Source organism: Pelodiscus sinensis, unplaced genomic scaffold (genome assembly GCF_049634645.1).
Source record: "Pelodiscus sinensis isolate JC-2024 unplaced genomic scaffold, ASM4963464v1 ctg188, whole genome shotgun sequence".
In the NCBI taxonomy this organism is placed as follows: domain Eukaryota; kingdom Metazoa; phylum Chordata; order Testudines; family Trionychidae; genus Pelodiscus; species Pelodiscus sinensis.
The window spans coordinates 62,671-88,815 of NW_027465827.1; the positions used below are offsets into that span (position 1 = coordinate 62,671).

The following is a 26,145-nucleotide window of genomic DNA, read 5'->3' on the forward strand; positions in this document are numbered from 1 at the left end:
CCTGCCCCCCAGGACCGCCGCGCCGCACGCCAGGGAAAGGGGGTTCCCATGGAGCGCAGGGCCTCCCCCCCGGACCGCCGCGCCGCACGCCGGGGAAAGGGGGTTCCCATGGAGCGCAGGGCCTCCCCCCAGGACCGCCGCGCCGCACGCCGGGGAAAGGGGGTTCCCATGGAGCGCAGGGCCTCCCCCCAGGACCGCCGCGCCGCACGCCGGGGAAAGGGGGTTCCCATGGAGCGCAGGGCCTCCCCCCAGGACCGCCGCGCCGCACGCCGGGGAAAGGGGGTTCCCATGGAGCGCAGGGCCTCCCCCCAGGACCGCCGCGCCGCACGCCAGGGAAAGGGGGTTCCCATGGAGCGCAGGGCCTGCCCCCAGGACCGCCGCGCCGCACGCCGGGGAAAGGGGGTTCCCATGGAGCGCAGGGCCTCCCCCCAGGACCGCCGCGCCGCACGCCAGGGAAAGGGGGTTCCCATGGAGCGCAGGGCCTCCCCCCAGGACCGCCGCGCCGCACGCCGGGGAAAGGGGGTTCCCATGGAGCGCAGGGCCTCCCCCCAGGACCGCCGCGCCGCACGCCGGGGAAAGGGGGTTCCCATGGAGCGCAGGGCCTCCCCCCAGGACCGCCGCGCCGCACGCCGGGGAAAGGGGGTTCCCATGGAGCGCAGGGCCTGCCCCCAGGACCGCCGCGCCACACGCCAGGGAAAGGGGGTTCCCATGGAGCGCAGGGCCTCCCCCCAGGACCGCCGCGCCGCACGCCGGGGAAAGGGGGTTCCCATGGAGCGCAGGGCCTCCCCCCAGGACCGCCGCGCCACACGCCAGGGAAAGGGGGTTCCCATGGAGCGCAGGGCCTCCCCCCAGGACCGCCGCGCCGCACGCCGGGGAAAGGGGGTTCCCATGGAGCGCAGGGCCTCCCCCCAGGACCGCCGCGCCGCACGCCGGGGAAAGGGGGTTCCCATGGAGCGCAGGGCCTGCCCCCAGGACCGCCGCGCCGCACGCCGGGGAAAGGGGGTTCCCATGGAGCGCAGGGCCCTCCCCCCAGGACCGCCGCGCCGCACGCCGGGGAAAGGGGGTTCCCATGGAGCGCAGGGCCTCCCCCCAGGACCGCCGCGCCGCACGCCGGGGAAAGGGGGTTCCCATGGAGCGCAGGGCCTCCCCCCAGGACCGCCGCGCCGCACGCCGGGGAAAGGGGGTTCCCATGGAGCGCAGGGCCTGCCCCCAGGACCGCCGCGCCGCACGCCGGGGAAAGGGGGTTCCCATGGAGCGCAGGGCCTCCCCCCAGGACCGCCGCGCCGCACGCCAGGGAAAGGGGGTTCCCATGGAGCGCAGGGCCTCCCCCCAGGACCGCCGCGCCGCACGGCAGGGGAAAGGGGGTTCCCATGGAGCGCAGGGCCTCCCCCCAGGACCGCCGCGCCGCACGCCGGGGAAAGGGGGTTCCCATGGAGCGCAGGGCCTCCCCCCAGGACCGCCGCGCCGCACGCCAGGGAAAGGGGGTTCCCATGGAGCGCAGGGCCTGCCCCCCAGGACCGCCGCGCCGCACGCCAGGGAAAGGGGGTTCCCATGGAGCGCAGGGCCTGCCCCCAGGACCGCCGCGCCGCACGCCGGGGAAAGGGGGTTCCCATGGAGCGCAGGGCCTCCCCCCAGGACCGCCGCGCCGCACGCCGGGGAAAGGGGGTTCCCATGGAGCGCAGGGCCTCCCCCCAGGACCGCCGCGCCGCACGCCAGGGAAAGGGGGTTCCCATGGAGCGCAGGGCCTCCCCCCCGGACCGCCGCGCCGCACGCCAGGGAAAGGGGGTTCCCATGGAGCGCAGGGCCTCCCCCCCGGACCGCCGCGCCGCACGCCGGGGAAAGGGGGTTCCCATGGAGCGCAGGGCCTCCCCCCAGGACCGCCGCGCCGCACGCCGGGGAAAGGGGGTTCCCATGGAGCGCAGGGCCTCCCCCCAGGACCGCCGCGCCGCACGCCAGGGAAAGGGGGTTCCCATGGAGCGCAGGGCCTGCCCCCCAGGACCGCCGCGCCGCACGCCGGGGAAAGGGGGTTCCCATGGAGCGCAGGGCCTCCCCCCAGGACCGCCGCGCCGCACGCCGGGGAAAGGGGGTTCCCATGGAGCGCAGGGCCTCCCCCCAGGACCGCCGCGCCGCACGCCGGGGAAAGGGGGTTCCCATGGAGCGCAGGGCCTCCCCCCAGGACCGCCGCGCCGCACGCCGGGGAAAGGGGGTTCCCATGGAGCGCAGGGCCTCCCCCCAGGACCGCCGCGCCGCACGCCGGGGAAAGGGGTTTCCCATGGAGCGCAGGGCCTCCCCCCAGGACCGCCGCGCCGCACGCCAGGGAAAGGGGGTTCCCATGGAGCCCAGGGCCTGCCCCCAGGACCGCCGCGCCACACGCCGGGGAAAGGGGGTTCCCATGGAGCGCAGGGCCTCCCCCCAGGACCGCCGCACCGCACGCCAGGGAAAGGGGGTTCCCATGGAGCGCAGGGCCTCCCCCCAGGATCGCCGCGCCGCACGCCAGGGAAAGGGGGTTCCCATGGAGCGCAGGGCCTCCCCAGGACCGCCGCGCCGCACGCCAGGGAAAGGGGGTTCCCATGGAGCGCAGGGCCTGCCCCCAGGACCGCCGCGCCGCACGCCAGGGAAAGGGGATTCCCATGGAGCGCAGGGCCTCCCCCCAGGACCGCCGCGCCGCACGCCGGGGAAAGGGGGTTCCCATGGAGCGCAGGGCCTCCCCCCAGGACCGCCGCGCCGCACGCCAGGGAAAGGGGGTTCCCATGGAGCGCAGGGCCTGCCCCCAGGACCGCCGCGCCGCACGCCAGGGAAAGGGGGTTCCCATGGAGCGCAGGGCCTGCCCCCAGGACCGCCGCGCCGCACGCCGGGAAAGGGGGTTCCCATGGAGCGCAGGGCCTGCCCCCAGGACCGCCGCGCCGCACGCCGGGGAAAGGGGGTTCCCATGGAGCGCAGGGCCTCCCCCCAGGACCGCCGCGCCGCACGCCGGGGAAAGGGGGTTCCCATGGAGCGCAGGGCCTCCCCCCAGGACCGCCGCGCCGCACGCCAGGGAAAGGGGGTTCCCATGGAGCGCAGGGCCTCCCCCCAGGACCGCCGCGCCGCACGCCGGGGAAAGGGGGTTCCCATGGAGCGCAGGGCCTCCCCCCAGGACCGCCGCGCCGCACGCCGGGGAAAGGGGGTTCCCATGGAGCGGCAGGGCCTCCCCCCAGGACCCCGCCGCGCCGCACGCCAGGGAAAGGGGGTTCCCATGGAGCGCAGGGCCTCCCCCCAGGACCGCCGCGCCGCACGCCGGGGAAAGGGGGTTCCCATGGAGCGCAGGGCCTCCCCCCAGGACCGCCGCGCCGCACGCCGGGGAAAGGGGGTTCCCATGGAGCGCAGGGCCTCCCCCCAGGACCGCCGCGCCACACGCCGGGAAAGGGGGTTCCCATGGAGCGCAGGGCCTCCCCCCAGGACCGCCGCGCCGCACGCCGGGGAAAGGGGGTTCCCATGGAGCGCAGGGCCTGCCCCCAGGACCGCCGCGCCGCACGCCAGGGAAAGGGGGTTCCCATGGAGCGCAGGGCCTGCCCCCAGGACCGCCGCGCCGCACGCCAGGAAAGGGGGTTCCCATGGAGCGCAGGGCCTGCCCCCAGGACCGCCGCGCCGCACGCCAGGGAAAGGGGGTTCCCATGGAGCGCAGGGCCTCCCCCCAGGACCGCCCGCGCCGCACGCCGGGGGAAAGGGGGTTCCCATGGAGCGCAGGGCCTGCCCCCAGGACCGCCGCGCCGCACGCCGGGGAAAGGGGGTTCCCATGGAGCGCAGGGCCTGCCCCCAGGACCGCCGCGCCGCACGCCGGGGAAAGGGGGTTCCCATGGAGCGCAGGGCCTCCCCCCAGGACCGCCGCGCCGCACGCCGGGGAAAGGGGGTTCCCATGGAGCCCAGGGCCTGCCCCCAGGACCGCCGCGCCGCACGCCGGGGAAAGGGGGTTCCCATAGAGCGCAGGGCCTCCCCCCAGGACCGCCGCGCCGCACGCCAGGGAAAGGGGGTTCCCATGGAGCGCAGGGCCTGCCCCCAGGACCGCCGCGCCACACGCCAGGGAAAGGGGGTTCCCATGGAGCGCAGGGCCTGCCCCCAGGACCGCCGCGCCGCACGCCGGGGAAAGGGGGTTCCCATGGAGCGCAGGGCCTCCCCCCAGGACCGCCGCGCCGCACGCCGGGGAAAGGGGGTTCCCATGGAGCGCAGGGCCTCCCCCCAGGACCGCCGCGCCACACGCCGGGGAAAGGGGGTTCCCATGGAGCGCAGGCCCTCCCCCCAGGACCGCCGCGCCGCACGCCAGGGAAAGGGGGTTCCCATGGAGCGCAGGGCCTCCCCCCAGGACCGCCGCGCCGCACGCCAGGGAAAGGGGGTTCCCATGGAGCGCAGGGCCTCCCCCCAGGACCGCCGCGCCGCACGCCGGGGAAAGGGGGTTCCCATGGAGCGCAGGGCCTCCCCCCAGAACCGCCGCGCCGCACGCCGGGGAAAGGGGGTTCCCATGGAGCGCAGGGCCTCCCCCCAGGACCGCCGCGCCGCACGCCTGGGAAAGGGGGTTCCCATGGAGCGCAGGGCCTCCCCCCAGGACCGCCGCGCCGCACGCCAGGGAAAGGGGGTTCCCATGGAGCGCAGGGCCTCCCCCCAGGACCGCCGCGCCGCACGCCGGGGAAAGGGGGTTCCCATGGAGCGCAGGGCCTCCCCCCAGGACCGCCGCGCCGCACGCCGGGGAAAGGGGGTTCCCATGGAGCGCAGGGCCTCCCCCCAGGACCGCCGCGCCGCACGCCAGGGAAAGGGGGTTCCCATGGAGCGCAGGGCCTGCCCCCAGGACCGCCGCGCCGCACGCCAGGGAAAGGGGGTTCCCATGGAGCGCAGGGCCTCCCCCCAGGACCACCGCGCCGCACGCCGGGGAAAGGGGGTTCCCATGGAGCGCAGGGCCTGCCCCCAGGACCGCCGCGCCGCACGCCAGGGAAAGGGGGTTCCCATGGAGCGCAGGGCCTGCCCCCAGGACCGCCGCGCCGCACGCCGGGGAAAGGGGGTTCCCATGGAGCGCAGGGCCTCCCCCCAGGACCCACCGCGCCGCACGCCAGGGAAAGGGGGTTCCCATGGAGCGCAGGGCCTGCCCCCAGGACCGCCGCGCCGCACGCCAGGGAAAGGGGGTTCCCATGGAGCGCAGGGCCTGCCCCCCGGACCGCCGCGCCGCACGCCGGGGAAAGGGGGTTCCCATGGAGCGCAGGGCCTCCCCCAGGACCGCCGCGCCGCACGCCGGGGAAAGGGGGTTCCCATGGAGCGCAGGGCCTGCCCCCAGGACCGCCGCGCCGCACGCCAGGGAAAGGGGGTTCCCATGGAGCGCAGGGCCTCCCCCCAGGACCGCCGCGCCGCACGCCGGGGAAAGGGGGTTCCCATGGAGCGCAGGGCCTGCCCCCAGGACCGCCGCGCCGCACGCCGGGGAAAGGGGGTTCCCATGGAGCGCAGGGCCTCCCCCCAGGACCGCCGCGCCGCACGCCAGGGAAAGGGGGTTCCCATGGAGCGCAGGGCCTCCCCCCAGGACCGCCGCGCCGCACGCCGGGGAAAGGGGGTTCCCATGGAGCGCAGGGCCTGCCCCCCAGGACCGCCGCGCCGCACGCCAGGGAAAGGGGGTTCCCATGGAGCGCAGGGCCTGCCCCCAGGACCGCCGCGCCGCACGCCAGGGAAAGGGGGTTCCCATGGAGCGCAGGGCCTGCCCCCCAGGACCGCCGCGCCGCACGCCGGGGAAAGGGGGTTCCCATGGAGCGCAGGGCCTGCCCCCAGGACCGCCGCGCCGCACGCCGGGGAAAGGGGGTTCCCATAGAGCGCAGGGCCTCCCCCCAGGACCGCCGCGCCGCACGCCGGGGAAAGGGGGTTCCCATGGAGCGCAGGGCCTCCCCCAGGACCGCCGCGCCGAACGCCGGGGAAAGGGGGTTCCCATGGAGCGCAGGGCCTGCCCCCAGGACCGCCGCGCCGCACGCCAGGGAAAGGGGGTTCCCATGGAGCGCAGGGCCTCCCCCCAGGACCACCGCGCCGCACGCCGGGGAAAGGGGGTTCCCATGGAGCGCAGGGCCTCCCCCCCGACCGCCGCGCCGCACGCCAGGGAAAGGGGGTTCCCATGGAGCGCAGGGCCTGCCCCCAGACCGGCCGCGCCGCACGCCAGGGAAAGGGGGTTCCCATGGAGCGCAGGGCCTGCCCCCAGGACCGCCGCGCCGCACGCCAGGGAAAGGGGGTTCCCATGGAGCGCAGGGCCTCCCCCCAGGACCGCCGCGCCGCACGCCGGGGAAAGGGGGTTCCCATGGAGCGCAGGGCCTCCCCCCAGGGACCGCCGCGCCGCACGCCGGGGAAAGGGGGTTCCCATGGAGCGCAGGGCCTGCCCCCAGGATCGCCGCGCCGCACGCCAGGGAAAGGGGGTTCCCATGGAGCGCAGGGCCTGCCCCCAGGACCGCCGCGCCGCACGCCAGGGAAAGGGGGTTCCCATGGAGCGCAGGGCCTCCCCCCAGGACCGCCGCGCCGCACGCCAGGGAAAGGGGGTTCCCATGGAGCGCAGGGCCTGCCCCCAGGACCGCCGCGCCGCACGCCAGGGAAAGGGGGTTCCCATGGAGCGCAGGGCCTGCCCCCAGGACCGCCGCGCCGCACGCCAGGGAAAGGGGGTTCCCATGGAGCGCAGGGCCTCCCCCCAGGACCGCCGCGCCGCACGCCGGGGAAAGGGGGTTCCCATGGAGCGCAGGGCCTCCCCCCAGGACCGCCGCGCCGCACGCCGGGGAAAGGGGGTTCCCATGGAGCGCAGGGCCTGCCCCCCAGGACCGCCGCGCCGCACGCCGGGGAAAGGGGGTTCCCATGGAGCGCAGGGCCTGCCCCCCGGACCGCCGCGCCGCACGCCGGGGAAAGGGGGTTCCCATGGAGCGCAGGGCCTGCCCCCCGGACCGCCGCGCCGCACGCCGGGGAAAGGGGGTTCCCATGGAGCGCAGGGCCTCCCCCCAGGACCGCCGCGCCGCACGCCAGGGAAAGGGGGTTCCCATGGAGCGCAGGGCCTCCCCCAGGACCGCCGCGCCGCACGCCGGGGAAAGGGGGTTCCCATGGAGCGCAGGGCCTCCCCCCAGGACCGCCGCGCCGCACGCCGGGAAAGGGGGGTTCCCATGGAGCGCAGGGCCTGCCCCCCGGACCGCCGCGCCGCACGCCAGGGAAAGGGGGTTCCCATGGAGCGCAGGGCCTCCCCCCAGGACCGCCGCGCCGCACGCCGGGGAAAGGGGGTTCCCATGGAGCGCAGGGCCTCCCCCCAGGACCGCCGCGCCGCACGCCGGGGAAAGGGGGTTCCCATGGAGCGCAGGGCCTGCCCCCCAGGACCGCCGCGCCGCACGCCGGGGAAAGGGGGTTCCCATGGAGCGCAGGGCCTCCCCCCAGGACCGCCGCGCCGCACGCCAGGGAAAGGGGGTTCCCATGGAGCGCAGGGCCTCCCCCCAGGACCGCCGCGCCGCACGCCGGGGAAAGGGGGTTCCCATGGAGCGCAGGGCCTGCCCCCAGGACCGCCGCGCCGCACGCCGGGGAAAGGGGGTTCCCATGGAGCGCAGGGCCTCCCCCCAGGACCGCCGCGCCGCACGCCGGGGAAAGGGGGTTCCCATGGAGCGCAGGGCCTCCCCCCCGGACCGCCGCGCCGCACGCCGGGGAAAGGGGGTTCCCATGGAGCGCAGGGCCTCCCCCCAGGATCGCCGCGCCGCACGCCGGGGAAAGGGGGTTCCCATGGAGCGCAGGGCCTCCCCCCAGGATCGCCGCGCCGCACGCCAGGGAAAGGGGGTTCCCATGGAGCGCAGGGCCTCCCCCCAGGACCGCCGCGCCGCACGCCAGGGAAAGGGGGTTCCCATGGAGCGCAGGGCCTCCCCCCAGGACCGCCGCGCCGCACGCCGGGGAAAGGGGGTTCCCATGGAGCGCAGGGCCTGCCCCCCAGGACCGCCGCGCCGCACGCCGGGGAAAGGGGGTTCCCATGGAGCGCAGGGCCTCCCCCCAGGACCGCCGCGCCGCACGCCGGGGAAAGGGGGTTCCCAAACTCCCGGTCGGCACCGCCTAGACCCTCCCAAGCCGGGCAAATACCCCCAAGGCCGCCCGTATGACCCCCCCCCACAGAGCAGCCTGTGACCCCCACCCCACCCACCTAACCCCCCACCCCCCACACAGAGCAGCCTGTGACCCCCCCACCCCACCCGCCTAACCCCCCCCCACACAGAGCAGCCTGTGACCCCCACCCCGCCCGCCTAACACCCCACCCCCACACAGAGCAGCCTAACCCCCCACCCCACCCGCCTAACCCCCACCCCCACACAGAGCAGCCTGTGACCTCCCCTCACCCACCTAACCCTCCCCACCCCAACACAGAACAGCCTGTAACCCCCCACCCCCCCGCCTAACCTCCCACCCCCAGAGCAGCCTGTAACCCCCACCCCACTCCCCTAAACCACCCACCCCCACCCACCTTACCTCAGCAGCCTAAGCCCCTCACTCACAGAGCAGCCTGGGGAGGGCAGCAGGGGGTTAGCGCGGGGGGGCCGGGCAGCGCGGGGGGGGCAGCGTAGGGCCAGGGGCAGTGCGGGTGGGGGCAGCATAGGGCCGGGGGCAGCGCGGGGGCCGGGCAGCACGGGGGGGGGCAGCGTAGGGCCGGGGGCAGCGCGGGGGGCCGGGCAGCGCGGGGGGCAGCGTAGGGCCGGGGGCAGCGCGGGGGGGCTGGGCAGCGCGGGGGGGGCAGCGCGGGGGGGCCGGGCAGTGCGGGGGGGCAGTGCGGGGGGGCCGGGCAGCATGGGGGGCAGCGCGGGGGGGCCGCGCGGGGGGGTCCGGGCAGTGCGGGGGGGGGCCGGGCAGCGGGGCCGGGTAGCGGGGGGGGCAGCGCGGGGGGGGGCCGGGCAGTGCGGGGGGGGGCCGGGCAGCGGGGCCGGGTAGCGGGGGGGGGCAGCGCGGGGGGGGCAGTGCGGGGGGGCCGGGCAGCGCGGGGGGGGCCGGGCAGCACGGGGGGGGCGGGCAGCACGGGGGGGGCCGGGCAGCGGGGGGGGCAGCGCGGGGGGGGCAGTGCGGGGGGGCCGGGCAGCACGGGGGGGGGCAGCGCGGGGGGGGCCGGGCAGCACGGGGCGCAGCGCGGGGGGGGCCGGGCAGCCTGGGGGGGGCAGCGCGGGGGGGGGCCAGGCAGCGCGGGGGGGGCAGAGTGGGGGGGGGCGGGCAGCGCGGGGGGGGTAGCGCGGGGGGGGGCCGGGCAGCACGGGGGGAGCAGCGCAGGGTGGGGCCGGGCAGCGCGGGGGGGGGCAGAGTGGGGGGGGCCGGGCAGCGCGGGGGGGGCGGGCAGCACGGGGGGGGCAGCGCGGGGGGGGCCGGGCAGCACGGGGGGCCGGGCAGCACGGGGGGCCGGGCAGCGGGGGGGGCAGCGCGGGGCCCTGCCGTACCTTCCACGGTGACGTAGAAGATGAGGCTGTCGCTGTGGCTGTCACACAGATACTCGCCGGCGTCCCGGCTCTCCACGCCCAGGATGACCAGCGAGCGCCGCGCCCCGTCCTCCTCCAGCCGCACCCGGCCCGTGTCCTGCAGCTTCTCGCCGTCCTTGTACCACTTCAGCTGCCCGTGGGCCTGGGAGAGCCGCACCTCCAGCACCAGGTCGTCCGCGAGCCGGCAGCGGCGCTGGGTCTGCAGCTCCCCCCGCCCCAGGATGGTCACGGGCGGCTCTGGCGGCAGAGAGAGCGGGGGCTGAGCAACCTGTGGAACTGCCCGCCACAGGGGCCCTGACCCAGAGCGCGGCGGGCCGGAGGGCAGCGACATGGGCTGAGCAAAGAGATTCCCCAGGGCCCCTGACACGTCCCAGGAAGGGCCCGGGGCCGGCTGCTCAGAGGCGCCAGGCCAGGCCGGACACAGGCTGGCAGCCGGGACCAGATGGGCGAGAAGGGGCCACGCCCGGGGCAGTGTCTGGGCCCTGGCACCCACGGGGCAGCCACCGGCAAGCTGCATGGCTCCCGGGGGCCGGGAGAAGGGCTCCCGCCTGTGGGGCTGAGGTCCCAAGCCAAGGGGGCTCTGGAGGCGACAATGGCAACCCCAGCCGCCCAGACACGGACGTCGAGAGACCCGGGCTCCGCCGCACGGCGGGGGGGGGGGGCAGCACCGGCTGCAGACGGCAGAGCGGGGCGCTCCCGGCAGCCTGGCTAAGACCAGAGAGGGGGACGGGGCCCTGGGCTGACAAGGACGGCTCCCCTCCCCTCCCCCGCCACGCTCCTCCAGCCCTGATGGCGGAACGGCCTCCCCCCCACTCCTCCGGCCCTGACCGCGGCACGGCCTCCCCCCCAGCGCCGCCCTGACCGCGGTACGGCCTCCCCCCCAGCGCCGCCCTGACCGCGGCACGGCCTCCCCCCAGCGCCGCCCTGACCGCGGTACGGCCTCCCCCCCCCCCAGCGCCGCCCTGACCGCGGCACGCCTCCCCCCCCCCAGCGCCGCCCTGACCGCGGTACGGCCTCCCCCCCCCCCAGCGCCGCCCTGACCGCGGCACGGCCTCCCCCCCAGCGCCGCCCTGACCGCGGTACGGCCTCCCCCCCAGCGCCGCCCTGACCGTGGCACGGCCTCCCCCCCAGCGCCGCCCTGACCGCGGCACGGCCTCCCCCCCCCAGCGCCGCCCTGACCGCGGCACGGCCTCCCCCCCCCAGCGCCGCCCTGACCGCGGCACGGCCTCCCCCCCCAGCGCCGCCCTGACCGCGGCACGGCCTCCCCCCCCCAGCGCCGCCCTGACCGCGGCACGGCCTCCCCCCCCAGCGCCGCCCTGACCGCGGCACGGCCTCCCCCCCCCCAGCGCCGCCCTGACCGCGGCACGGCCTCCCCCCCCCAGCGCCGCCCTGACCGCGGCACGGCCTCCCCCCCCCAGCGCCGCCCTGACCGCGGCACGGCCTCCCCCCCCAGCGCCACCCTGACCGCGGCACGGCCTCCCCCCCCCAGCGCCACCCTGACCGCGGCACGGCCTCCCCCCCCCAGCGCCGCCCTGACCGCGGCACGGCCCCCCCCCCAGCGCCGCCCTGACCGCGGCACGGCCCCCCCCCCAGCGCCGCCCTGACCGCGGCACGGCCCCCCCCCCCCAGCGCCGCCCTGACCGCGGCACGGCCCCCCCCCCCAGCGCCGCCCTGACCGCGGCACGGCCCCCCCCCCCAGCGCCGCCCTGACCGCGGCACGGCCCCCCCCCCCCCAGCGCCGCCCCTGACCGCGGTACGGCCTCCCCCCCCAGCGCCGCCCTGACCGCGGCACGGCCTCCCCCCCCAGCGCCGCCCTGACCGCGGCACGGCCTCCCCCCCCAGCGCCGCCCTGACCGCGGTACGGCCTCCTTCCCCCAGCGCCGCCCTGACCGCGGTACGGCCTCCCCCCCCCCAGCGCCGCCCTGACCGCGGTACGGCCTCCCCCCCCCAGCGCCGCCCTGACCGCGGTACGGCCTCTCCCCCCCAGCGCCGGCCTGACCGTGGCACGGCCTCCCCCCCCCAGCGCCGCCCTGACCGCGGTACGGCCTCCCCCCCAGCGCCGCCCTGACCGCGGTACGGCCTCCCCCCCCCAGCGCCGCCCTGACCGCGGTACGGCCTCCCCCCCCCAGCGCCGCCCTGACCGCGGCAACGGCCTCCCCGCCCCAGCGCCGCCCTGACCGCGGCACGGCCTCCCCCCCCCAGCGCCGCCCTGACCGCGGCACGGCCTCCCCCCCAGCGCCGCCCTGACCGCGGCACGGCCTCCCCCCCAGCGCCGCCCTGACCGCGGCACGGCCTCCCCCCCAGCACCGCCCTGACCGCGGCACGGCCTCCCCCCCAGCGCCACCCTGACCGCGGTACTGCCTCCCCCCCTCCACTCCTCCGGCCCTGACGGCATGGCTCTCCCCCCCCCCAGTGCTGCCCTGACCACGGTATGGCTCTCCCCCCCCTCCACTCCTCCGGCCCTGATGGCACGGCTCTTACCCCCCCCCCAGCGCCGCCCTGATCGCGGCACGGCCTCCCCCCATCCATCCCCAGCCCTGACTGTGGCATGCCCATAGTGCCATCCGGAGCACATGGCGCCCCCGCCTCCCTCGGCAGCACCACGAGCCGCCCAGCATGCCCCGCGGGGAGCTCCAGCAGCGATTTAAGGGCCCAGGCCGGCCCCGCATGCCCCCGCGTCGGCCTCTCACTCACCAGACACTTGGACGGCAAACGTCCTGGCATCGTCGGCCGCGCGGCAGACGTACTTCCCAGCATGCTCTGGGCCGGCCGCAGGGATGACCAGGCGCCGCACGGCCCCCTCCTCCTCCAGGATCAGGCTGCCACCGGCCTCCAGCCGGGCACCGTCCTTCTCCCACTGCACCGGCACGTCCCCCCGCGAGAGCTCGCAGGCCAGGGTCACCGTCTCGCCCAGCGCAGCCCTCAGTGCGGGGGGCGCCCGCCGCGGCTGCAGGATCCGCACGGGGGCTCTGCGAAGGGAGGCAGCGAGGAGATGCGGGTCCCCCCCGCCGGCCCGCTCCACGCAGGGCCAGCACCCCCTGGCTCCCGGCATGCAGAGGGACGGATGGACGGCGCCGCTGGCGAACACGCGGCCACTGCCCCACGAGGGCGCCACGCTGCCGCGGGGGTCGGACTTCGGCCCATTGCTGGGGGAGCCACCCCACTCACCTGACACCCTGACGTCGAAGGAGACGGCCTCGTCCCCGGCCTCGCAGACGTACTCGCCGGCGTCCTGGGCCCGGGTCTGCGGGACACGCAGCCAGCGCTGGGCCCCCTCCGCCCGCAGCAGCAGGTTCTCCGCCTCCTCCACCTCCAGCCCGTCCTTGAACCAGCGCACCTGGGCCTCGGCGCGCGACACCTCACAGCGCAGCTCCAGGGCCTCCGGCGCCAGCACCCACCGCTCCTGGGCGCGCTCCAGGGGCGCAGGATCCGCACCGGGGGCTCTGCGGCGTTCGCACCAGGGGCAGGATGGGCTCGGGGGGCGGGGAAGGGGCTGCTCCACCGACCCCGGCCTGCCCCTCCCATGGGCCCAGCCCAGCTCTGGAGACCGGCTGGGCTGGCAGGAAACGCTCAACCAGCCGCCCAGGGAGCTCCGGGGTCACTGCCCCTCTGAGCCCCACTTCTCCCAGGGCTGGCGGGCAGAGGTCCCCAGGGGTCGGGCTGGGAGGTTGTGTGCTGCTCAGAGCCCACCTGTCAGCTGCCCACCAGGAAAAGAGGCACCGACCTGCTGGGGGGTCCATGGGAGGGGAGGGGGGAGTCACCGACCTGCTGGCTGGGGCCATGGGGGGGGAGTCACCGACCTGCTGGGGGGTCCATGGAAGGGGAGGGAGGAGTCACCGACCTGCTGGGGGGTCCATGGGAGGGGAGGGGGGAGTCACCGACCTGCCGGCTGGGGCCACGGGGGGAGGGGAGAGTCAGCGACCTGCCGGCTGGGCAACGGGGGGGGGGGAAGGGGGAGTCACCGACCTGCCGGCTGGGGCCACGGAGGGGGAGGGAGGAGTCACCGACCTGCCGGCTGGGCAACGGGGCAGAGCTGCCCTGACCCACCCGCCGGGGGACCCGGGCGCACCCACCTGTGACGGAGACGCTGTAGAAGACGGAGTCGCCGCCCGCGTCGCACACGAACTCCCCCGTGTCCTGCGGCCGGGCCGAGGGGATGAGGAGCCGGCGATGGGGCCCTCCCGCTCCAGGCGCAGGCGCTCGCCCTCCTCCACCTCCAGCCCGTCCTTGTACCAGTGGGCGGGGGCGTCGGGGCGGGACAGCTCGCACGCCAGCACCACGCGCGCCCCGGACACGTAGGCGTGCGCCGCCGCCTCGTTGGAGCTGACGATCCGCACCGGCGGCTCTGGGCGGGGAGACGGGCGGCTCAGGGGGTGGGGGGGGCTGGGCCAGCTGGGACCCTCCTGGCCCCCTTGCTGCCCAAGGCAGGGTGCAGCGCCCAGCCTGGCCTTCGCCAGTCCCTGCGACGCGGCTTGTTCTGCGTTAGATGGAGCCGCAGTTGCTTGAATCCCTAGCTCCCTAGTCTCACACGCGGCCCCCCCACGGTCTCTCACACCCCCCCTCCGCAGTCACACACCCTCCATCACACCCCACACAGTCACACATACCCGCAGTCCCCCTCCTCCGCCACAGTCATGCTGTGAGATAGTGGGGGGGCTGTCTGCTCTGTAACCCAGTGTGCTGGGGGGGCCCTGCTGGTTGCTGGGCTTGGGCAGTGGGTGACCCCACTGGCGGCTGTTTGCAGCACGGCCCAGCAGGGCAGGGATGAGTCACTAGGCAGGAGTCTCCCGACCTGTCCGACAGGTCGCCTCCCAGGGAGAGACAAAGGGGGGAAGGCGGAGACCAACCCCTGGCGGGGGGGGGGGAGGGTGGGCAGGGCTGGAGGAGAGGCAGTTTCTGTCGGGGGGTACGTCTAGACTACAGGGTTTGAAGTTTTGGATGTCGTACAGTATCTGTCAACAGAGCGTCTAGACACATTCAGTTCTGTCGACAAAGCAAGCTGCTTTGTCTACAGAACCCTGTAGTCTAGACACAACCCTACAGGCAATAACACCTTCTGTCGACAGAACCCTGTAGTCTAGACACAACCCTACAGAACCCTGTAGTCTAGACACAACCCTACAGGCAATAACACCTTCTGTCGACAGAACCCTGTAGTCTAGACACAACCTACAGGCAATAACACCTTCTGTCGACAGAACCCTGTAGTCTAGACACAACCCTACAGAACCCTGTAGTCTAGACACAACCCTACAGGCAATAACACCTTCTGTCGACAGAACCCTGTGGTCTAGACACAACCCTACAGGCAATAACACCTTCTGTCGACAGAACCCTGTGGTCTAGACACAACCCTACAGGCAATAACACCTTCTGTCGACAGAACCCTGTAGTCTAGACACAACCCTACAGAACTCTGTCGACAGAAGGCGTTATGCCTCGTAAAATGAGGTTTACCAGCATCGACAAAACTACTGAGTTCTGTCAACGTTATGTCGACAGAACTCAGCGCTAGTGTAGACGCAGGTTTAGTTTTGTCGACAAAACTCAGTAGTCTAGACACACCCATGGAGGAAGCAGCCTAAGGAAGGGGCTGGGATTTAGGGGCCCAGGCTCCCCCATCTCAAGGGGGGCTGAGGCATCCTAGCCCCAGTTCCTGGGACCAGATTCCATCTGTGCTGTGCTGTATCCTGGAGAAGCAATAAACTCCCTCTGTTCTACTGGCTGGTAGAGTCTGTTCGTGCCATTTCGGGGGTGCAGGAGGCAGGGGAACCCCGACACACAGTCACCCACACACACACCCCGCAGTCACCCCCCCCCCCCAGTCACACACACCCCGCAGCAGGAAGAGCCAGGGCTCGGGGCAGAGCTCTGTGCACGGGGCTGGCTGGGGCTCTGAGCAGGCTGGTGGCCCATGGCAAGGGGGGAAGGGGAGCCAGGGGTCTGCCACACACCTGCCACCCGGCGGGGCCGCTGCCTGCGAGGCTGGGAGCTGGCCCCTGCTGGGACAGGCCCCGCCTCGGGGGGACCCCGCTGCCTGTCGGGGCGCACAGCGCAGCCCCACCCCGCTGCCTGGGGGTGTCAGCCCTGCTCACCGGCCACGGCCACCGTGAAGCTGAGCGTCGCCAGGCCTGCTGCACAGGTGTAGGTCCCGGAGTGCGCGGGGCGGGCGGCGCGGACAAACAGCCGCCTGGTGCACCCCTCCGCCTGCAGGGCCACCTCCTCGTCCGCCTCCACCGGCTCCCCGTCCTTCAGCCAGTGCGCGGGCGCCTCGGGCACGGACAGCTCGCACTGCAGGAGCAGGGGCAGCCCGGCCAGGAGCTCCCGGTGCCGCGGGGCCTCGGGCACCGGGGCGATGCACACCTGTGGGGCTGGGAGACCAGGATCTTCCTCAGCAGGGGCGTGGCTGTGCCCCAGGGCGGGGGCTCCGCTGCCAGCCTGCGAGCTGCACTCCCCGGCTCGGCGGGGGGACGCACAGCGGGGGCACAGCTGCTCTGAGCAGAGGGGGTGCTGAGCTGACAGGCTCCGGGGCACAGAGCCTGCAGACGGGTGGAGAAGCACCCGGCAGTGAGTGACTGGGGGCAGGGTTACCAAAGAATACCGGACACTTGATCTAAGATGGGGGGCGGGGGGAACGGAGCGGGGCTGGTTGGGAGAGATTGGGGGGGGAACCAGATGGTGGGAAGCTGTGCTGGCTGGGAGGGAGGTAGGGGGAGCAGGGCTGGCTGGGGGGGGGGGAATTGGCCGGCAGGGAGTGGGGCTGGCTGGGAGTGTGTCAGAGGGAGTGGGGCTGGCTGGGGGGGTGTCAGAGGGAGCGGGGCTGGCTGGGGGGGTGTCAGAGGGAGCAGGGCTGGCTGGGGGGGGAATTGGCCGGCAGGGAGTGGGGCTGGCCGGGGGAAGCGGGGCTGGCTGGGAGGGAGCAGGACTGGCTGGGGGGGGAACTGGCCAGCAGGGAGCGGGGCTGGCTGGGGGGGTGTCAGAGGGAGCAGGACTGGCTGGGGGGGGTGTCACAGGGAGCGGGGCTGGCTGGGGGGGAACTGTCTGGCAGGGAGTGGGGCTGACTGGGGAGAGCGGGGCTGGCTGCAGGGGGGGGAACTGGCTGGCAGGGAGCAGGGCTGGCTGGGGGGGGTCAAAGGGAGCAGGGCTGGCTGGGGGGGGAACTGGCCAGCAGGGAGCGGGGCTGGCTGGGGCGGGGTCAGGGGGAGCAGGACTGGTTGGGGGGGGGGGGACTGGCCGGCAGGGAGCTGGGTTGGCTGGGAGGGGTCAGGGGGAGCAGGACTGGCTGGGGAGGGACTGGCCGATAGGGAGCTGGGTTGGCTGGGGGGGTCAGGGAGAGCAGGATTGGCTGGGGGGAACTGGCCGGCAGGGAGCAGGGCTGGCTGGGTGGAGTCAGGGGGAGCAGGACTGGCTGGGGGGGGACTGGCCGGCAGGGAGCGGGGCTGGCTGGGGGGGGTCAGGGGGAGCAGGACTGGCTGGGGGGGAACTGGCCGGCAGGGAGCGGAGCTGGCTGGGGGGGTCAGGGGGAGGACTGGCTGGGGGGGGAACTTGCCGGTAGGGAGCAGGGCTGGCTGGGGGGGGTCAGGGGGAGCAGGACTGGCTGGGGGGGAACTGGCCAGCAGGGAGCGGGGCTGGCTGGGGGGGTCAGGGGGAGCAGGACTGGCTGGGGGGGGACTGGCCGGCAGGGAGCGAGGCTGGCTGGGGGGGTCAGGGGGAGCAGGACTGACTGGCTGGGGGGGAACTGGCCGGCAGGGAGCGGGGCTGGCTGGGGGGGGTCAGGGGGAGCAGGACTGGCTGGGGGGGGACTGGCCGGCAGGGAGCGAGGCTGGCTGGGGGGGTCAGGGGGAGCAGGACTGGCTGGGGGGGACTGGCCGGCAGGGAGTGGGGCTGGTTGGGGGGGACTGGCTGGCAGGGAGTGGGGCTGGCTGGGGAGAGCAGGGCTGGCTGTGAGGGGAACTGGCTGGCAGGGAGCGGGGCTGGCCGGGGGAGGGGGTTGGGGGGAGTGGGGCTGGCTGGGGAGAGTGGGGCTGGCTGGGAGGGTAACTGGGTGGCAGGGAGTGGGGCTGGCCGGGGGGAGCGGGGCTGGCTGGGAGGGAGCAGGGCTGGCTAGCGGGGACTGCAGGGGGGGGAACTGGCCGGCAGGGAGCAGGGCTGGCTAGGGGAGACTGCAGGGGGGGAAACTGGCCAGCAGGGAGCAGGGCTGGCTGGGGGGGGTCAGGGGGAGCAGGATTGGCTGGGGGGAACTGGCCGGCAGGGAGCAGGGCTGGCTGGGGGGGACTGGCCGGCAGGGAGCGGGGCTGGCTGGGGGGGGTCAGGGGGAGCAGGACTGGCTGGGGGGGGACTGGCCGGCAGGGAGCGGGGCTGGCTGGGGGGGGTCAGGGGGAGCAGGACTGGCTGGGGGGGAACTGGCCAGCAGGGAGCGGGGCTGGCTAGGGGGGTCAGGAGGAGCAGGACTGGCTGGGGAGGGACTGGCCGGCAGGGAGCGGGGCTGGCTGGGGGGGGTCAGGGGGAGCAGGACTGGCTGGGGGGGGACTGGCCGGCAGGGAGCGGGGCTGGCTAGGGGGGTCAGGAGGAGCAGGACTGGCTGGGGGGGGACTGGCCGGCAGGGAGCGGGGCTGGCTGGGGGGGTCAGGAGGAGCAGGACTGGCTGGGGGGGAACTGGCCGGCAGGGAGCGGTACTGGCCCAGGCACACGCAGATCTCAGGGTGCTGCCTGTCCCGTGCATGGTCCCGGTGAGGACGCCCGCGCAGCCTGAGCCATCGGCCAGCCAGGCAGTGCGCAGCTGGGCACCGATACTCATGAGAATACAACTAGTGATAGAAATGGAGCCGTGTTAGTCTGGGGTAGTTGAAACAAAACACAGGACAATGTAGCACTTTAAAGACTAAGAAGCTGGTTTATTAGGTGATGAGCTTTCGTGGGCCAGACCCACTTCCTCAGACCCACGAATGCTCATCATCTAATAAAGCATCGTGTTAGTCTCTCAGGGTCTGTCTACACTACCACTCTAGTTCGAACTAGCGGGTAATGTAGGCAAACCGCACTTGCAAATGAAGCCCGGGATTTGAATTTCCCGGGCTTCATTTGCATAAGCGGGGAGCCGCCATTTTTAAATCCCGGCTGGTTCGAACCCCGTGTAGCGCAAATTCAAATCCCGGGCTTCATTTGCAAGTGCGGTTGCCTCCATTACCCCCTAGTTCGAACTAGCGGGGGAGTGCAGACAGACCCTAAAGTGCTACATTGTCCTGCATTTTGCTTGAGAATACAACTGACCTATTAGAAAACACCGGCCATTCCCACGGCCATTCCATGCTATTGTCTCCATGTTTCCCGGACAGAGAGCTCACATCCCGACGGTCTGGTTCAAAAGCGGCCCCCTGGCTCCCCTAGCCGGGGCAGGAGGAGGAAGGGGGCTTGCAAGAGCCAGGCGCGTGGGAGACCAGGAGAAGCGGTTCCAGGAGATGGAGGCGCCTGGGGCTAACCCGAGGGTGGCCCTCGAGAAGGGGTGTCCCCCCAGGCCCGTGGGAAGTGGCCCCAGGAGGCGGAGGGGGCTATGCTCTAACCCCGGGGTTGGGGTGCCTAAGGAGGCTGGCCCACTGAAGGGTTCTCCTTGGGAGTTGTGGGGCGCTGCAGCACGGGCCTGTGAGTCTGCACCCCGGGAACAGCGGGGAGATGGCCGATCCCCATCTCCTGAGGGTCCAGAGACTCCCCACCCCCTGGCGGACTTGCTGGCTGGGGCCACAGGGAGGAGAGTTGAGAGGTGTCACCAGCCTGCCAGCTGGGCAACGGGGGGGACGTCACCACCTGCCGGCTGGGCAACGGGGGGGCGTCACCACCTGCCGGCTGGGGCTATGGGGCCCACCCGCCGGGGGACCCGGGCGCACCCACCTGTGACGGAGACACTGTAGAAGACGGAGTCGCCGCCCGCATCGCACACGAACTCCCCCGTGTCCTGCGGCCGGGCCGAGGGGATGAGGAGCCGGCGATGGGGCCCCTCCCGCTCCAGGCGCAGGCGCTCGCCCTCCTCCACCTCCAGCCCATCCTTGTACCAGTGGGCGGGGGCGTCGGGCCGGGACAGCTCGCACGCCAGCACCACGCGCGCCCCGGACACGTAGGCGTGCGCCGCCGCCTCGTTGGAGCTGACGATCCGCACGGGCGGCTCTGGGCGGGGAGACGGGCGGCTCAGCGGGGGGCTCAGGGACTGACCTTCAGGTTCTGCTAAGTCTTTGCAGCCGTCGACCACAGGGCCCCGGCTGGGGTTGGAACCGAAGGTGAATCCTTCATGCAACGGATACGTTAGAAGGCACAAGGGACCACTGTGACCGTTGGCCCTGCCCCCGTTGCACTGGCCACCAGACACCCCGGATCCATCGTGGCGGAGCCTGGCGCTCACGGGAAAACGCCTGCCCTGACTCGAAAGGGGCCAGGGTGCAAACTTCGCCCCAGCGGCTAGTTACACACTTGCACCTTCATAAAGCAGCTCAGCTCCCAGGCTGCTGCAGCGTGTCGCTCTGGGTCAAAGCCAGGAGCAGGACCCGGTGAGCCCACGGACCCTTTCCAAGTCATGGCAAAGGATCGCTCAGTGCCAGGCCTCTGGGCCTTCCCGGCTCCGACAGCTACTGACACTCGACAGCAGCAGCCCAGCACGTCCCCCGGCAGCTCTATGGAACCTCCCAATGCACGTCACTCGGGCCAGCGGCTGTAGGAGCTGCTCTTTGCACCGCCTGAGATGCTAGTGGGATAGAACAGCAGAGCGGCCAGACTGGGTCAGGCCAAAGGTCCAGCCAGCCTGGGGTCCTGTTGGCCAGGGCCAGGTGCCCCAGAGGGAGGGAACAGAACAGGGATCCTCACGTGATCCCTTCCCAGACAGACAGAGGCCAGGGACACCCTCCCTACCCAGCCTGGCTAACGGCCACTGATGGACCCAACCTCCAAGGATCTAGCCAGCTCTGTTCTGAAAGAGTGCTCTTGCCACCTAGACAGAGCGACGCAGTCACATCAGATGCTATATTCTTTGTTATTGCCCCAAATACAGAACAGAAATATTTACTGGACATTTCTGCCTCGTCTGCGTCCTTATGGACTATTCTATCAGGTCTACCCAACAAGGGAGCAATCGCATTGTTCAGCTTCCTAAGGGGGCGTCTACACAGCACCCTAAACTCGAAAGAATTGTGCTACACAAACGATGTCTCTTATTTTGATTCGATTTTGAAACAGCTTTGTTTGAAATCTGGTGTGTCCTTCCAGCACCCAATTTCAAACTAACACACTATTTCCAGATATCCCTTAGCCCTCGTGGAACAAGGGTTACAGGGATGGCAAAATAGTGCGCCCATGATTTCAAAATAACAGGCGGCTTGTTAACAGCCGTTAGTTCAAACTAACTTTCATAGGAGCTACACAGGCGAACCGCTAGTTTGACCTTAATTGGAACTAGCGGAGAGCTTAGTTCGAACTAGGTAACCCTCATTCCACGAGGACTAAGCCTAGTTCGAATTAAGCAGTTCGAATTAAGGGCTATGTAGCCACTTAATTGGAACTAGTGGGAGGCTAGCCCTTCCCAGGTTGCCCTGGTGGCCACTCTGGGCACCACCAGGGAAACTCTTCTGCTCCCCTCCCGGCCCCGGAGCCCTTAAAGGGGCACGGGCTGGCTACGGTGCCCGTGCCAGGTGCAAGCCTGCCAGCACCCAGCCAGCAGACCCTGCACCTGGCACGGCTCGAGCCAGCCACCCACTGCCACCCAGCCCTCCGCCTCGTCCCAGGACCCGGCTGGCGGCTCCCGGGAGCCTGCCCGGGTCCACAAGAGGCGGGCGCCCGCCTGCTCTAGTGCAAACATCGTGGACCTCGTCCACGATCTCCGCACTAGGCACAGGAAAGTGGCCGTCGAGGGCAGGAGAGCTGCCAGCCTGGCCACCCAGGAGCAGGTGTGCATGAAAATCAAGGGGGTCCAGTGAGACCCCCAACCCTGAGCCCTGAGCTTAGAATGGCCGTCCTGGGTCAGACCAAAGGTCCATCTAGCCCAGTAGCCTGTCTGCCGACAGCGGCCAACCCTAGGGACCCTGGAGGGGATGGACCGAAGACAGTGACCAAGCCATTTGTCTCGTGCCATCCATCTCCAGCCTTCCACAGAGGCCAGGGACACCATTTCTACCCCCTGGCTAATAGCACTCCATGGACCCAACCTCCATGACTTTATCTCACTTCTCTTTAAACTCTGTTACAGTTCTAGCCTTCACAGCCTCCTGAAGCAAGGAGTTCCACAGGTTGACTATTTGCTTTGTGAAGAAGAACTTTCTGTTATTAGTTTGAAGCCTGCTACCCATTCATTTCATTTGGTGTCCTCTAGTCCTTCTATTATGGGAGCTAATGAAGAACTTTTCTTTATGCACCCTCTCCACACCACTCATGATTTTATAGACCTCTATCATATCCCCCCTCCATCTCCTCTTCTCTAAGCTGAAAAGTACCAGTCTCTCTTCATATGGGACCTGTTCCAAACCCCTGATCATTTTAGTTGCTCTCCCCTCTCCCACCCTCTCTCTTCCCCTCTCCCGCCTCCTTTTCCCAGTCTCTCCGAGATTTGTTCAATAAAGAGAGTTTCTATTTTTGAACACACGTGTCCTTCATTTTGTACATGAGGAAGGGGGGCTAGGGAGGGGTAAGTGGAAGGAGGTGAGGGAGGAATGGGGTACGAGCCCCCGATGGGGAGGACTGGGGTGGCTCTGCGGGCTCCTCAGGGTGGAAGCTCTCCTGACAGCCCCCCGATTGACCCCCCTCCGCGAATGGCAGCCTGCGGCAAGTGCAGCCGGGCTGATGGCCGAGTGCTGTGATGTGCCGAGTGTGGGCACTCAGGGCACTCCAAGACAGGACTGCTTTGCTGTCCCTCATCGAGTTAGACAAATGAGCGAGGAACCCTGAGAACTGTCTGTCCGGGGTGGGGGTCGGGTCCCTTCAAGCACAGCCCTCGGCTAGCCTGAGACAGCAGCTCCACGCTCTAAGTCCTAACCTGATGCCCTGCCGGCACTGCTTCCGGCCATCCTTAACTCCGGTTCAGGGTCCACTCAATGTGGACATGCTAGTTCGAATTTGCAAAATGCTAATTCGAACTAGTTTTCAGGTCTAGATGCACTAGTTCGAATTAGCTTAGTTCGAATTAACTAATTCGAATTAAGTTAGTTCGTATTAGTGCTGTAGTGTAGACATACCCTCAGTTCCTAACGGTATGTCTACACTACCACCCTAGTTCGAACTAGGGTGGTTAATGTAGGCAACCGAAGTTGCAAATGAAGCCTGGGTTTTAAATATCCTGGGCTTCATTTGCATCTTGCCAGGCGCCGCCATCTTTAAATCCCCGTTAGTGCGGACTCTGTGCCCACGGCTACACGCGGCACGGAGTAGGTAGTTCGAATTAGGCTAATTCAAACTACCGTTACTCCTCGTGGAACGGTAGGTTTACCGGTATCTCATGGAACGAGGTGTAACAGTAGTTCTAATTAGAAAGCCTAATTCGAACTACCTACTCCGTGCCGCATGTAGCCGCGTGTAGCCGCGGGCACAGAGTCCGCACTAACGGGGATTTAAAGATGGCGGCGCCTGGCAAGATGCAAATGACGCCCAGGATATTTAAATCCCGGGCTTAATTTGCAACTTCGAATGACTACATTAACCACCCTAGTTCGAACTAGGGTGGTAGTGTAGACATACCCTAATATACTTGTAAAAACTCCCTCTTATTCTCCTTAATTCTGCTGGTCATAGATTCTTCTTTTTGTCCTGTTGCTTCCCTTATCAATGTTCTACAAATCCTAGCTTGTATATATATGGCTATGTCTACTCTCCAGAGCTTTTCCAGTATACCAGAAGTATCCCAGAAAAACTCCGTCACTTCTAGAGAACATGTCTGCTCTTCCAAAAAATTTTTCAAAAGAGCAGACACGCTCTTTCGGAAGCTTTGTCTTCCTCATTTTGCCCTCATTTTGCTGTGTAGATGGGGCAAATGTCAGAAAAGCCTCTTCCAAAAAAAGAATTGGAAAAAGGTATGCAAGTTGCGGTTTGCAATTTGCGTACCTTTTTCCAAAAAAAACCCCAACACTGTAGATACAGCCAAAGTCACAGAGCGTGGAGGTATCACCAAGTCCTGCACCCCCATCTGCAGCCAGATGTGACTCTCAGCCAGCAAGGTTTATTGGTTCATAGAGACCCAGCATAGCGCAAACTTCTTATAAGACCCAGGAGTATGCAGTACAACTCATCTTGGGAAGAGGGGGGCCCAGAACCCACGCTCTGTGTCCCTGCCCTGGCCCCCCCGGCCAGCTGAAAAACTAACTTCCACTCCCAGTAGCTGGTCACCCCGCCCCTGGGCTGCCCTGTCTCCCACTTTGTTCAAATTCCCCAGCAAAGTGTCATCTGCCTGAATACTCCACCTAGCTCAGGTGTCAGGGCAGCTTGGGCTGTTCCATATGGGCCTCCCCCAGAGACCCCATCCCCCGCTGGGCACCGCCTGCCCACACACACAGAGTCACTGTGTCACATAGGACAGCAGGAATCGCACACAGCACAACAAAGCAACCAGGGAATGCAAAACCAGAGTAAGCGGAGTGGCTACGAGTGGACCCCCCCCAATCACAAGGTAATTGTTATCACTACTTTCAATCCCCTAAGCCAGGTTGTTGGGTTTTCTAACCATCACGGCTGACTGTCACGTTACTGGATTTCAAGGGGAGCAGACAGGTCACTGTTGCATCTGGGAGGGGGTGTTTGCCCCGAAAGTTGGTACAAAGGGGCCATGGGAAGCGGCACGTGAAAGCTTCTGCTCTACTGATTCTGCACGTGCTATTCATGTGCTTGTAGGACGTCTGTGTGTGGAGTTAGACACATGGGCTCTGCGGGGATGCTGGAAAATTCTGCGTCTGTGGCAGAGCACTGGGCCAGCAATGCTCAGCCAGCGGCTGTACTAATTAGGAGGTGACAATGAGGCGCTAGATGCCAGGACTGGGACTGATACCTGTAAACCAGCCAGGACTGAAGGGCTGCCAGCATGGGACACTGGGATAGGTCGTTGGACCATGTGACCATCTCTGGCCAGGAAGATGCCAGGGGAGGTCTATAAGTGCCATGTGGCACCCTCCATCTGGTCTTGAGTTTAGCTCCTGGTCCCTGCAAGGCTGCATCTGGGATCAACGAGCCGGGAAGAACCGTGGACCCGTCCTGACATGGGATGTAACCAGAGACTCTTAAGCCAGCAGCTGTAACATCTCTGCTAGAGCCTGCACCGAGAACTGGGAGATTCGATACATGTCATGTACTATCCTTTAACAACCTCACTCTCAGGCTTCTCTTTCCTTTAGTAATAACCTTTCAATTGTAGATTCTAAAGGTTTGGCTCAGCGTGGTCTTGTGGGTGAGGTCCAGAGTGTAAACTGACCTGGGACCTGTGGCTGGTTCCTTGGGACTGTAAGAACCCATTGGGGGTAGGTGAGATTTGGGTTCTATAACCCCTCACCTGTGTGCAGGCCCGGGGCTGACTGGGGCACAGGAAGAGTTGGGGTGTCAGAGGGGTTTTTATCATGAGGCTTCCGGCTGGCCAGGCAGGCAGCTGAAGCGCCCTGTGGGACTGGTTTGTGGCCTATTTGGGAAGGTCTCCAGTCTGGGGCTGTAAGGAGCCCCGAGTTTGAGCAACTCGCCCTGAGCGGACGCCCTCGGCCATGCCCAGACCGGGCCCAGTCCGTCACACTGACTTTCTGGACTGGACCTTCTCGATCATCTAATAAAAACTATCACAGAAACACCGGCCATGTTCTTAAACAAGTCCCACAATACAAGAACTAGAGTCACCAAATGAAATGAACAGGCAGCAGGTTTAAATCAAACAAAAGGAAGTTTTTCTTCACTCAATGCACAGTCAACCTGTGGAACTCCTCGCCTGAGGATGCGGTGAAGGCCAGGACTTTAACAGGGCTCAAAAAAGAGCTAGATAGATTCATGGAGGTTGGGTCCATCAATGGCTATTAGCCAGGATGGGCAGGAATAGTGTCCCCAGCCTCTGTTTCTCTTCAGATGGGTGACAGGGGAGGGATCACATGGGGATTCCCTGTTGTGATCCTTCCCTCTGGGGCACCTGGCGCTGGCCGCTGTGGGCAGACAGGACACTGGGCCGGACGGGCCTTTGCTCTGACGCCGTCCGGCCATTCTCATGTTCTGTTTAAATTCTCCCAGAGGATTTGGCTCCCGATGGTTTTCCGTTTTCTGTCATGGGCCCTTTTCAAGCACCAGGTAGCGACGTGATAGGTTTGGACTCACCCTGTTGGCACGTAGCAGGTCGTGAGCTCAGTGTCTGTCACAGCAGGCCCAGCACACTGTGACTTGGAAAACCGTCATCTCTAATGTCATCACCCTGAGAGTGCGTTGGAGCCACGGTGTAGGCACTCAGGGACCAGCCTGCCCCGCCCCACCCCGCTGCACACCAGCGACAGGAGAGCAAGGGCAGCGCCTGCCCCCTGGCAGAGCACAGGCTGCAGCTGGGTCACCGGCCTTGGCATCTGGCTAGGGCGCTGGGTGGCCTCTGCCCGGACAGGCGAGCCGGGCGTGGGAGCCGACGGGGGCACGTGGCCGCCCCCTCTTGCAGTCCTGCGGTCACTGCACTCTGCTGTGTTGGGCTGGGTGTGGTGCTGCGACCCTGTCTGGGGAGGGG

At 69.7% G+C, this 26,145-nt stretch overlaps 1 protein-coding gene across 1 annotated transcript in view; it reads right to left on the minus strand.

Annotated features, from left to right (window-relative positions):
- The window catches only part of LOC142823518 (obscurin-like protein 1), a 93,994-nt gene that overhangs the window by 40,507 nt on the left and 27,342 nt on the right, over window positions 1–26,145 (minus strand). Inside the window, 6 exon segments of the mRNA XM_075914613.1 lie at window positions 9,417–9,692; window positions 12,150–12,896; window positions 13,529–13,627; window positions 13,630–13,800; window positions 15,551–15,826; window positions 19,341–19,730. Of these exon segments, the coding sequence (XP_075770728.1) occupies window positions 9,417–9,692; window positions 12,150–12,896; window positions 13,529–13,627; window positions 13,630–13,800; window positions 15,551–15,826; window positions 19,341–19,730 (1,959 nt within the window).